Source organism: Fomitopsis serialis, assembly GCF_022376445.1.
Source record: "Fomitopsis serialis strain Sig1Antser10 chromosome Unknown B0H18scaffold_251, whole genome shotgun sequence".
In the NCBI taxonomy this organism is placed as follows: Eukaryota; Fungi; Basidiomycota; class Agaricomycetes; order Polyporales; family Fomitopsidaceae; genus Fomitopsis; species Fomitopsis serialis.
In genome coordinates this window covers 1-12536 of record NW_025955211.1, presented here as the reverse complement: position 1 = coordinate 12536, position 12536 = coordinate 1, and the positions used below count along the sequence as shown (strand labels likewise).

Sequence of the window (12536 nt, the reverse complement as noted above, 5' to 3'; positions counted from 1 at the left end):
CCAACGCAAACCTACGGCGACTTTTGCTTCTGAATGATCTCGCGGGCTGGGACTCAGCTTCTTCGCGGCCTTCTCCTTCACTGGCAGCCTGACAGGACAAAGACGCGAAGGCCGTGGTTCTCGCTCTCGGTTTCCTGACTTTGAGGGGGTCAGACTCCTCGAGCTCGCCACAGCTTTAAGGATCGCGGCTTACAGATGCAAATGACTCTACTTCACGTAGGTCTCACCAGGTCGTACACAGCTTGAGACCTCTCCCCGCACTGTGGCACGATTCAACCTCATGAAGTTGAGTGTGGCCAGAGCCGAGCTGGTTGGCGGTTAGAGGAGGAAGTAAGTAGCCGACAACGCGGACATATCGTCGTCAAGTGAAATAAGACATTGGCCCTGTACTTGATCAACAACAGGTAGTGCAGTCATCCATCCGAGTCGAAAGTTGTGGTGGTGCCCAAGCGTTGTGACGAACTTCGTCACTAGTGCCGCCAGATCTAGATCTTACTTCTTAGGATCTACTGACTCCTAAGCAGTCCAGCGTAGTGATGACGCATTCTTTCTGTTCAAGAGGGACAATAAACCTACGAAATGTGCATACCACAATGCAATACTGATGCAGACCCTGCGAACTACGAGTCGTGGCCGGATCGACCGAGCATACTGTCAGGTACTGAGTACCAGTGAGCTGGACGGCATCAACTCACCCAGTCTGGGTCGTCTGGGGCAATGTACGCCGCCCTTTCCATCATATATACGACATGACAGCAAAGCACCGAACGACACTCAATAATGGGAGACAGCTAATCTAGTTTCCCATCTGCAATAGATATCCCCACCCGGGAAAACCCGCCCGGGCACAAAGTCGAGAGCAGCCCTTTCTCACTCGACCGCCTGACAGACAGCAAGTCAGCGAAAGGCACCGCTACCAACGTGTAGCTACGCACGAAATCTCACGCTTCGTAGTGACGTGGATCGATTGTGGGTGGGGAGGCCGAGGATCCGCGGGTACGCGTTGAGGTTCTTGTGCAGCGTCAACTGGAAGACCGCCGCGCCGCCGTTACTGAGCAATTACCATCAGTCGGTGTCTGACAGCCGCGGAAGACGCTACTTACCGGCTGATGATGGTGAGTATGCAAGGAAGAAACCCAGATCCTGTACCACCTGTTTCCCGCCATCACGTCTGCGATGCACGAAAAACCGTCACGTCACGCACCGCTCGCCGTAGTTTCGATGACCAGATCCTTGTTCGAGATCCATTCTTGTACCACCGCCAGATCGTCGCGCTGTAGTGCACGCCCAGCACGTCGATGTTCTTCACCTCAAACCCGGCTTTCTCAACCTGGTTCACGACCCAGCCGAGCGAGCATGACGCGTCGGCACCAGGGAAGATGTACTTGTTCATGAACAAGCCCCTATGCCCACAAAGTTGAGGACAGAGTCGCGAACTGAAGAATGGAACTTACCAGATGAGATCCTCGTATTGCCATGGGGACGGATACCTGCGACCTGAAGGACGAAGACACCGTCGTCCGCGAGGAGGTCGTACATCTGCCTAAGGAACGTCTGGTAACGCCGGATGCCGACGTGCTAGACACGTAGTGAGACAACGCCATTCGATAGCCGACGAGAAGTACACATACCTCGGCCATCTCGAGACTAACAATCTTCGTGTACGCAGCCTTGCCACCAGGGATGTCGCGGTAGTCCAGGCACAAGATCTTGTGGCGTGTAGAGTCACCGCCCTTGACATGGCAGAGGTCAGGATGGTCCACGATCCACATGCTAGTACGACACTCACATTCTTCTGAATGCGCTCGTTGCCGAACTTCGTCTGATTCCGGCCGAGTGTGATACCAGTGACAGAAGCACAGTTGTAGTTCTTCGCAGCGAATGCACAGAAGGTACCCCAGCCGCAGCCGACGTCGAGGACACGGTCCTCAGGCTTGAGACCGAGCTACGGCGGACAGGGAGTGAGGAGGGCAGACACTAGCGATGTAAGTAGAACAGACCTTCTCGCAGACGACAGTCAGCTTGTTATCTTGCAGTTGCTCGAGGGTCTCTTCTTCATCGAGAGTGCCGACGATACCAGAGGTGTAAACCATACGTGGGCCAAGGAACCAACTGTAAAAGTTGTCGCCACCTAAGCAGCGTAGAGAAGCGTTCAGTCATGGATGAGGGAAGTCAAGGAATTCTGACTCACGGTCGTAGTGTCCACGCACTTGCTCCTCGTCCTGACTGCGCTCGTGGTAGATCACATCGGGAATGAGATTAAAGAGGACGTATTTGAAGAGCTCGGGGGTAAAAATCATTTTAGCCCAGTCGTGTCGTTGTTCCATTATATCGAGAACGTCGCCTAGGCAGAAGGACACGTCAAAGGCGCGCCGGATACATAGGGGTATTGGACTCACCGTTGAAATCAATCTTGTCGTCAAAATACGCGTCGTGGAAGACCTGCATAGGAATTCTCTCCTTGCCATGATACTTTGCCTTGAGTTCCGGGTCCTTGATGGTGATGTACTCTTCGATGCTCCGGCCAGGGAGCTCGATTTTTGTGTTCTTCCTCGGGCCGTACATGCTCATGAGGGTCCAGTACGCGAAGGTGACAGGAATGCCGAGCACAAGGACGAGGAAGAGATACGTCTTGAAGCCGCCACGGTTGATGATGGGTAGAATGCGCTTGACGATCCAGGGCACACCAAGGACGAGGGCGGCGAGGTGGATGTTGCTGAACGAGCCATTGCCCTCCGCAAGGCCGATGAGGGGCGCGTTCTTGATGGCAGACGTGCCTGTCTTGGTGACAGAGTACGAGGACATGTGCATGCTGGACGAGGCAGTGGACCCGGTCATGTCTGTGAGTGCGACACGACGCTCACGGCGGAAAGCAGACGCGACTCGGACGCGCCGCAGCACGACGCGACTTGTTTTATTCGCTGGCACCCGTCACGTGCAGAACACGTAGCGCGTCCTCGCTGCGCGCCCACTAGCGCCCACTGGACGCCATTGCGTCCACCGCCTGCCGACGGTCACGTCCTCGCCTTCGTCCACGTCGTCCTCCTCGTCGTTCTCAGTGCCATGTCCTACTTCCCCCTCAACAACAGGAGCCCGCCGCCGCTGCAGCACCCCGTCCCCACTCATCCTGCCTACATCCCCGAGCCCCCCCACCCCCGTCTCGCCGCAGGCTACCAGCGCTACACCAGCTCTCCGCCCGCCCAGCCGTCGTTTGCCCAGCCTCTCCCATCGCAAGCACAGGGTAGTCGCGTCCCACAAGCGTATCCGAGTCAACAAGGTGTATACAATCCTGTCGGCTCGCCCCCACGGCAACCGGCCGCCGCTCATGGCGGGGTCAACATCCCAAACGCGCCGGTCGACTTTTCAGCATGGGGAATAAACGACGCTACCGCTCAATTCAGCATGCAGATGGGTCGCAGTGCTGTTGCGGCGGGACAAGACTACGTGCAGAAAAATGTGTGTGCCGCCTTGCTTGTCTGCATATCCATAGCTGACCGTTGACCACTTCAGCTGGGCGGCCTCATCCCAATATCCGTGCTCAAACACCACTTCAACGTCTCCAACTCCTACGTGATGAACAAGCTGCGGATCTTGCTCTTTCCGTGGAGACACAAGCCCTGGTCCGTCGTGTTCATCGTTCCGGAACGGCCAAGCCGAGTGGCAAGCACCGCGGGATGACCCAATGCGCCTGACCTCTACATCCCGCGTACGTGCCGTCCGATGCTCATGATAAGTATTCGATACTCACGTTCCGACAGTCATGGCCATCGTAACATATGTGCTCCTAGCTGCCCTTCATTCCGGTCTGCATTCCAAGTTTCATCCAGAGATTCTGGGATCACCGCATCGAAGGCGCTCGCCGTCGTGCTCATGGACTTCATGTTTGTCAAACTCGGCTGTTACTTTCTCAACATCTCCGTGCGTATCTTTCAGCCATGACGTCCCGTCTCGCTGACACTCCGTGTGTTCCAGGGAAGCATCAACCAGATCCTCGACTTGTTAGCCTACGACGGATACAAGTTTGTCGGGTGGGCCTCATTCTCTCTGGCTATAACGCGCGTACTGACATCAAGCGAACCCTCAACAGCGTCATCATCACCCTTATTGCTGGTCTCCTCGGCTTCGGCCGCTCATTGTACATCGTTACATTCGCGTACTCCTTCTTCGCGACCGCGTTCTTCCTCGTAAGTCCCCCACACTGAGCCTACGTGTTCTCGCTCACCGCCATCGCTCCTCTCCCGCCGTTCCTCTGGTCCCCGCAGCTGCGCTCTCTCCGCTCAATGGTACTTCCAGACGCGTCCGCGACGGCGACGCCGGTGAATCCGTCCCAGCGTTCACGACGCGTCACTTTCTTGTTCCTTGTAGCCGTCACGCAGATCGTGTACATGGGTGTCCTCGTCCGCGTATGATGAAGAATATATTTGCGGCGTTGATGCGGATGCTGGCCGGCTTGATCTTGCTGATATTGGGGAGCAGCGTTCTGCTCGTCTGCTGCGTTCACTGCGCTGTCACCCATCTTCTACCTCGCTTTGCCTAGGCCTCAACGACATTCCTTCCACTCGGTTTGCTTGCCTCTCCGCCATCCTTTCGTCTCCGGCGCGTCACTTCCGCATGGACCGAAAGACGGTGTCATTCAACACGCCCTTTCACTCCATACTCGATCAGCACTTCGAGCATGATCACACCGCAGAGCAGAACGGCGCATTCGTCAGCTTCAGCGACTGGTCCACAGACATCTACGGCTCTACCAGCTTATCATGCTCACTGCTAGCATCGACCGTACGCGGCTGCACGCGAGCTTTAGCTAACTGCGCTGCTCATTTACATACATAATGCGAACGCCGGCGGTTATGCCGCCCTTCTCAACCAATGCACATGTCTCAATGTCTCAGTCTCAACAGTTCCTCGATTCCCTACGGGCTGTCTTCACGAAACACGGGAAGTATATTTTTCGGCGGATGAAGCTTTGACTGGAAAGGTCAACCGGTCACGGTCAAGGTTTCGTAGTTATTAATAGTAGCTTTTAGCACCGGCGTCTCCCATAACATGCTCCGAGCTCGCGTCGATCGAACGCGCCTGCCTATTCCCACGCGTTCGCTCTTCCGCTCAACGTCCCCCATGGACGACCCCAGCCCACCGCCCGCCCCCGCAGAGCCCTCCCCACCACCACCGCCGCCGACCACGACGGGCTCACCCACCGACTTCCTCAAGGGCGTCGTCGGAAAACGCGTCGTCGTCCGCCTCACCTCCGGCGTCGACTACCGTGGTGCGTGCGCCGAGTCTTCGTCTCCGTAGCGTTCCGCTGACCGGCCAAGCAGGCCTGCTCTCGTGCCTGGACGGGTACATGAACATCGCCCTCGAGCAGACCGAGGAGCATGTCGGTGGGACGCTCACGAATCGCTATGGGGATGCGTTCATTCGCGGGAATAATGGTGCGTGCTCCCTCGCCCGTACTTAGTTTTTTCTGACGCGCTCATGTACCCTCGATCCTGCCAGTGCTCTATATATCGGCCGCTGAGCCGCTCTAGGACGAGCCGCCAGCCGTTGTTGTAATCTAACAGCGCCTCCGACATCACTCAGAGTCCTACCGCCTCTGTCGCGTCCGAGGCAGCACCGGAGACGCACCATCGGGACGCGATGTCGTCCTGTGTATTTCACTAATGTATTCCATACTCGCCGACTCATGACCTTTGAGACCTCGAGCGAGGCGTGCAATATACAGATCCTGCCCAACAAACCCGAGTTCGATGCTGCGCTCCGTCTCGCTGTGCCGTCTTTCAACGCCGTCTCCGACAACGCTACTCGTCCGTCCCGTGCGCATGGACCGTCTCTTTTACTGGCTTCCGAATCGAAACCACTCACTCGCTATGCTAAGCCAGACTCACTGCCGCGTCGCTCCCTCCGCGTCTTCATAGGAGCGTCGCTGCGCGAATTCCAAGGCGAGTATATCGTGTTGCTCGCCGACCAAAGCTCATCTGCCAGGAAGGATCGGAAGTCGTGACCGTGTACTTGGGTGTGAAGTGCCATGCGCTGAAGATCTACGGACACGAAAGAACACAATGGATCCCCGACGGCTGCAGAAGCATGACGGGCGGGACCGTGCTCGTCGATCGTGTTTGGTATTGAGATAACCGTCATTCCTGAACTACGGCGGATGCCCGGTGGTATGGACGCGCCGTGGCGAGCAGCGCAGCTTTGATGCTCAGTGGACAGTTCGTCAGTATGTTTCATTCACGCACACACGCACGCAGACGGCAGCGTGCTGCTTTGAGATCCATTCACTTAGGCTCAAAACTTCATTGGACTGATCTAGCCTGGGGACGACGCGTTAACCCGATGATCATCTGCACCGATGTTGCTTGTCGGAGGTTGTTCGAGAATATACCCGAAGCACGACTTCTGGAGTAGAGGATGGTGAACGAGGGCACGAATGCTACTTTATGGTTCGCGGGCTACTTGCTCACAAGAGGACGACTGGAGCAGGCTGTGCGCCTGACCACAGATGCTAGTGAGTTCGTGTCTTCCCGACCACTCGTGGCGATTCCGTCTGAGTACAGCTCTTACCGCTTTGCTAACTTGCTTCACCTCGCAAGGGGAGTCTCGTGCACGTGGCTGACGCGTCGCGCGAGGACGCGTCTGGAGAGTGGAGCGACGTCATAGGCCGACTCGCAGGCACGGCGGTGGTGGCGGGTGGCTCTCTTCCGTTCCTGGCACCCCGTTCAAACCCGCCGACGCCCGCCCGCCCTCTTCACTCTCATCCACGACCTCCACCTCTTTCAACAACTTCTAACACGCCGACACCGACCGCGCCTTGCAACACTGAACTCTTCGCTCGCCGACACGACCAAGTCCGCTCACAACATGGACGGTAGTGCCGCACACCTCCCTGAAGACGCCCCGCCCGCGTACACCGAAGTCCCCATCCATGTCGACTCGAAGCCCGAAGCTCCCCTCGCCACTGCGCCCGACGGCAATCCCGTTCTCGAGTCCGAGGCGAACATCGTTGCGCACACCGTCGAGCTTCCGCCGGACGGCGAGACCAGCGCGGATGCCGTCTGACCTCAAAGACCCCGACGTCAAGGACATCGGGTGGAACAAAGATATGGGCCACCTACCTCCGACGATCGTGAATGGCTATCGAACGAAGATCTCTTCTTGCTCGTTCGGAGGTTCAATAAGGTGCGTGGATCCTCGTTTTTTGTCTACCTCTCTCACGTTTCGTAGCAACTGTATCATGTCAAAGCTATTCCGGAGCCCCTCTGGCCACCTCGACCTCGAGATATCTGAAAACGAGGAGTTCTCTCCCGACAAGCTTCGCGCCACTTAGAGCGATTCTACATGACCGTCGTACGTATCTTCCTCGTCATCGTTCAGACTGCAGATGCTCAGGTCCTCGTCTATCAGATTGTCAGTATTGCAGGCTTCGGCAAGCACATCGCTCGCGTACGGTCGTGGAACGAGCCGCGCAGGACGACGGGCTTCTGTGTTGTACGGATCTACTGTGTATCCAGTCTGCTACCTGCTACTCTCGTTCGGCTCACAGGCCTACTACGTCGCGTGGTGGAGCAACCTCCTCGGCGCGCTCATCTGCACGACCTCATCGTACTCATCCTCCACCCGCCTTCCGCAAGTGGCTCTTCCCGCCCGCGCCCTCGCCGCCGTCAGCGCCACCAGCGGCAACTGCAGGTCCCCGTGCAGGCGCCATCGGCAGCAAGGACAGCCTCACGGGCGCCGCGAGGCCCACAAGGGCGAGGCCGTCGAGCAGGAGGCGAACAACTTCGTCTCCGGCGTCGGATCGTTCGCGCTTGCGACCGCGACGGGCCAGCAGGTCGCACCGAACGCAGACCTGAGGACGTGCCGACGAGAAGCTCGCGCAGCAGGAAGAGGAGAACAGCGGTCTACGGGCGCGATGCCGACCCGATGCAGATCGCGGGCGCGACGGCGGACGCGAAGCACGTCGCGCATGGCGCGAGGACTGATGGCAAGCACGACGCGACGAAGAAGCACGTCGAGAGCGCGATGTGGGAGAAGGCGAGGCCCGTCATGCGTGCTCTCGCTGACCTGGTAGATACATGGGAACGTTTTGGAAAGTAAGTGCGTTCGCTATCTTCCTTTGACGTCTCTCAACGTACATTGCTAGTGTCCTAACCCCCACTGCGCCGTTCTCGCAAACGCCCCGCCTGCGGCTCGCGGCGCTGGTGCTACCGGTCATGATAGTGACCACAGCCGTTCCGGCTGCTCTGTTCGTGAAGGGCGGGTCGTTCGCAATGGGTTTCGCGATGTTTGGGCAGCCGCTCATTACCCGCGGGATTCACTGGCTTAACACCAACTATCCTAACTGGCTGCAGATGCTCGAGATGCGGAGGTTCGTGACCTCTATCCATGATGCGCACTCACTCACACAAGCACAGATCAATCCTCAAAGGTGTACCGACCAACGCGCAGCTTACTCTCGCGTTGCTCCGGATTGCAGAGGCGACCCACACCCTCTCCGCCGCCGCCTTCCATGAGCATCCCGACGGACGACCCGAGTCACACCCCGACGGCGCCAAGGCCGAAGTAGCAGAGTACGCCGACAATCACCTCGACTTTGATGCTCGAACTACGAGATTGAAGGTACCGACAGGCTGAACACGCAGACGACGCTGCGGAGCAGGACGGCAAGCACAAAACGAGCAAGCTCGCCAAGATCGTCAAGGGCTCCGCGAAGGCAAGCGTCAACAGCGTGATCGGCATCGACCACCTCAAGGCAAGCTCGGTCGGGCGCGGCCAAACGACGCTTGGCGCCGTGCCCAGCGAACGCCGGACGGGACCATTGACGGCCCAACGGGTAGTCGCGTGGGCCTTGGGACGGACCGACGACGTATGCGTCGCGGTATAACGGGAAACGGGGCTATGTCGTGCTCGTGACGAGCGCGGCGACGCCCTGCGTTTCGTTCGTGTGGGAGAAGGACCTCTCGAAGAACCTTGCGAGCTACGCCAAAGCTGTTGCTGCGAAGGCGAAGGGCGAGAGCGGGGAGCCCGAGGCGCCACCTGCGGTGTTTGCGATTCCGCTTGCCGAGATTCAGGGTTACGGAAGGTGGGCGGGTATGGATGGAAGGGTAAGATGGTTATTGGATATGCGCTGCAGCGTGCGGTAGTGGATGGGCTCGGGATTGAGGACAAGGATGGGAAGACACACTATCTGACTGCAATCAAGGGTAGGGATGAGTTGTTCAATAGGCTCATTGCCATTGGTGGGCATAAGTGGGAGCAACTGTAATACTGGTGGCATGAGCATGCAAAGGAAAATGATGTAGCATACTAGTTAACTATCCTGTATCAATCTGTGTCTGGCACAGGACAATCCACTAATCCACTGCAAGTTCAATCCTGGCCATGGAGACATAGTATCACAGATGAGTTATTGTGGGTTTCCCATATTCACTGTACAAGGGCAATGACTAACTATCAGACATCATGATAGCACAGCCCAAAGCTCTGACCTATGGTACTACTTGAAGAGGATGGCTAGGCAATTAGGTCTACAATGTAGTGTTGATTTCAGCTCATCAGGCCACATTCACAATCACATGACAGGACAAGCACATGTCAAGGCTGAGTATGAACTTAATTTCTGTGGGTATATAAGACCATCCTCCTTCTGCTTTGCTCCTTGCACTCAACTTTCATCATCCCTTTGTGGTTCAAAGTGCATACACCTCTACTGAGTCCATCATGGTGAGTTCAATACAATCTATGCATGTATGAATGTTGTACTCAGTGGTGACATAGTTCCCAACACAAGATCCTGGACATGTCAGAAGCAAGGCCCCAGCCCAGAGAAAGGTCAGTCATTCCCTACTCTGACTCTGCTCCCAGAGTAGAAACATGTTATTTGTATAGATACCAGCTGATAACCAAGAATATGTCAACAATGTGGTGGGCCATTACATTGATCACTGATCTAACTCATGTTTCATTGTAATCCTGAGCAGGAAGCCAAGCACATGATGATTGATCTGCTTAATTGCAAGACAGCTCAAGAAGAGGAGCAGCTCATCATTGACTATAGAGAAAAAGCCAGCAAGCCTCTGTCCAAGAGGATCCTAGCAGATGAAGAACTCAGGAAACTACTACTGGAGATTATGCAGTACCAACCTTTCTTAGACAGCAAACAGCTGTCTTCAAACCTGTTTGATAAGTGGTCCAGAGGCCTTGGGGGGTGAGATGCTATCAAGCCTGTTGTTATCTCCCTTATAATGATTATCATTATCTAGGTGTACAATGTGTTGTTCAAGCAGTGGTCCCTCACCCTGGCACTACTGTGCAGTGACATAAAGCTGCCCAGTCACCAGATTTGGATTAGCAGGTTCAACACTATGGACAAGTCCCAGCAGAAGGCAGCTAGGGCTGAGATGGTTGCCAAGCTTGATGAAGCCCTCAGTGTGGACTCATCCCACCCAGAGTTTATCAAACAGGAGGTCATGGACCTCTTTGAAGTGCTTTACAGGAGGCACTTTAAGCCCATGCTTCCAATGCTAGGCTCAAAAGCACAGGAGGCCCAGTGGATGAAAGCCATGAACTCCTACAAGGATGACCTCTTTGTTGGAGTTGATAAGCTTGTGGAGACCATCAAGGCCAATGCTGTGGATGGAGATGAGGCCCACAAGTATTGGAACACTGTGGAACAGTTGTACATCAAGTATGACTGGTATCACCACTTCAAAAGCCCAGCTTTAGGCCTCTATCTCAGTGGCATGTCCATGCCAATTCTGACTCCTACCATGATGGTGGATGTCATCAAGATGCTAGAAGATACTGTTCCACAATGGAACAAGGTGTGTGCTCATGTTATAGTATGACTAGGTCATTTATTCCAATTTCCTTGTAGGTTGCTCATTGGATAGCACCCATGGCCAGCATGCATACCTTCCAGTACAGGTCAAACAGGTTGTGGACCAATACATGGGATGGTGTCAGGCTATATATTCAGCAAGCCTACATTGTCTCTGCTATTGACAAGGGGATTCCAGTGCCTTCCCCAAGAAGAGTAGAGCTGGTCCAAAATTATATGCTTATGGAGGTGAGTCATTCCATTATCTGGGCCCCTGCTATGGCTGATTGCCACTTAAAGGTCATTGAATGCATGCTCAGGTATCTTCAAACCAGCATACAGGAGCTTAAGGTCCTCAAGGACCAAGGGATCTCATGGAGAAGCATACATATGACTGGCAAAGCCAGCCTTGGGCCCATTGCCTAACCTTGTTCAGGGACTACAGATTGCAGGTCATGGGTGAGAAGAAGCATAGCAAGCTGCTCAGGACCTTCCCTGTTGTTCCTGAACAACCAGACGGCAGCCCTCTCAAGGCTCATGCATGGCACAGCCACCTTCTCTCCATCATGCACACCACCATCTTCCCATTCTATGAGGACATGCCTAAAGGTTCCCAGGACAAGCAAACCAAGACCCATCTTGGCTACATGCTGAACCTAGCCATGGATCATGATCAAGACTTCAAGTCTCTCCACTATGATCATGCAGTCATCATCCTCAGGGATCAACTGGCTATCATACAAAAGGGATGGATGAAGAAGGGCTGGATACTCCCAAGATTCTACTGGGACAACTGGGATCTTGGCTCTCCCAGGAAGAGCAATCCTGCTGAATGGACTGCACAGCTTAAGCAGCATCACAAGCATCTGATGGAGATACAATCCATCATGTCTCAAGTAGATTCCAATGGTCTTTTGTCCAAAAGCCTCAACAGTGAGTATGAGGTTTTTATGGAGGTGAGTTCTCTCCTGTCAGCTATGAGGGCTGGACTCTGATAGAGCTCATGGATAACAGAAGTTCAGGCAGCCTTTACTGGCTGTCCAAGGTGAGTAATTCCATCACAGCACACCCCATCCCCTGTATTGTTGATCAAGCCTCATCTACATCTGACTGCCCTCATCCAGATGATCATGCTGCTATTAGGCAACTTGAAGGAGCTACAAAAGACAACACACCTCAGGGCAACAAGGTATTCATTGTCTCAGTCTGCAAAGATGCAAGCTCATTTGTTGATCAAAGTAGTGCCTGTATACTTCAGAAGGCCATCTACCAACTTGCTGGGGAGTGGGCCATGCATGGAAATATGATCCCAGTTGTATTCAGGTTGTCTGTCTTCTAGCTCATGAAATCATTGCTTGAATCTCACTTATCAAATGCATTGACTGACATATACTAGTCTGTGAGGCTAACTTCCATGCTTTACCAAACGATTGAACTGTGACAATAACAATAACCTCACACAGGCCAAGTTGAAGTCATCAGCCAGTATTATAGTAGTCACAGAGGTACTTGCTCAGCTCACCATCCTCGAGCCTACTGAGTAAGATTTGACGTTCCGAATGGTAAACCCGGAGTGAGATCTGGCCGTCTGAAACGGTGCGGCCGGCGCCGGCCGGAGGGGTCCGGGTCAACGTTGCAGACATTGTCATTGCCAGCACGTTGCCAGCGGTCCGGCCGGAGTGCATGCCGGCCGGCTCTGCCTCGTCTCCAACGTTGCGGC

General features: G+C 54.9%; 4 protein-coding genes across 4 annotated transcripts; 3 read left to right on the top strand and 1 right to left on the bottom strand.

Annotated features, from left to right (window-relative positions):
* Positions 1-927: 927 nt before the first annotated feature.
* B0H18DRAFT_1088538 (sphingolipid C9-methyltransferase) lies at positions 928-2805 on the bottom strand (the record flags this gene model as incomplete). Its single annotated transcript, XM_048032240.1, has 9 exons — positions 928-1051; positions 1257-1403; positions 1455-1465; positions 1498-1578; positions 1632-1733; positions 1790-1945; positions 2001-2131; positions 2192-2344; positions 2400-2805. 9 exons carry the CDS (start codon positions 2803-2805, stop codon positions 928-930), a joined length of 1311 nt encoding a protein of 436 aa, XP_047885343.1.
* A 597-nt stretch (positions 2806-3402) lies between these two features.
* B0H18DRAFT_961228 (YIF1-domain-containing protein) lies at positions 3403-4409 on the top strand (the record flags this gene model as incomplete). Its single annotated transcript, XM_048043040.1, has 6 exons — positions 3403-3456; positions 3511-3620; positions 3789-3918; positions 3973-4028; positions 4088-4184; positions 4263-4409. The coding sequence occupies 6 exons, from the start codon at positions 3403-3405 to the stop codon at positions 4407-4409; spliced, it is 594 nt and encodes a 197-aa protein (XP_047885342.1).
* Positions 4410-5118: 709 nt separating this feature from the next.
* Positions 5119-5528, top strand: B0H18DRAFT_890464 (uncharacterized protein; the record flags this gene model as incomplete). The annotated part of the gene is made up of 3 exons (XM_048041304.1): positions 5119-5266; positions 5316-5432; positions 5497-5528. 3 exons carry the CDS (start codon positions 5119-5121, stop codon positions 5526-5528), a joined length of 297 nt encoding a protein of 98 aa, XP_047885341.1.
* Positions 5529-6763: 1235 nt separating this feature from the next.
* B0H18DRAFT_1055051 (uncharacterized protein) lies at positions 6764-9365 on the top strand. The gene is made up of 11 exons (XM_048031040.1): positions 6764-7053; positions 7082-7126; positions 7330-7347; positions 7405-7686; positions 7739-7828; positions 7852-8090; positions 8141-8365; positions 8412-8567; positions 8617-8788; positions 8835-9038; positions 9080-9365. The coding sequence occupies exons 1-11, from the start codon at positions 6862-6864 to the stop codon at positions 9260-9262; spliced, it is 1806 nt and encodes a 601-aa protein (XP_047885340.1). The 5' UTR covers positions 6764-6861; the 3' UTR covers positions 9263-9365.
* The last annotated feature ends 3171 nt before the right edge of the window (positions 9366-12536 follow it).

What these genes read in the sequence shown, in the direction of transcription:
- B0H18DRAFT_1055051 (XM_048031040.1), top strand. Translation starts at nt 6,862, where the DNA reads ATGGACGGTAGTGCCGCACACCTCCCTGAAGACGCCCCGCCCGCGTAC. An exon ending in GCCACCAGCGGCAACTGCAG is followed by an intron (nt 7,687 to 7,738) that starts GTCCCCGTGCAG and finishes GGGCGCCGCGAG; the next exon opens with GCCCACAAGGGCGAGGCCGT. An exon ending in CAGATGCTCGAGATGCGGAG is followed by an intron (nt 8,366 to 8,411) that starts GTTCGTGACCTC and finishes ACACAAGCACAG; the next exon opens with ATCAATCCTCAAAGGTGTAC.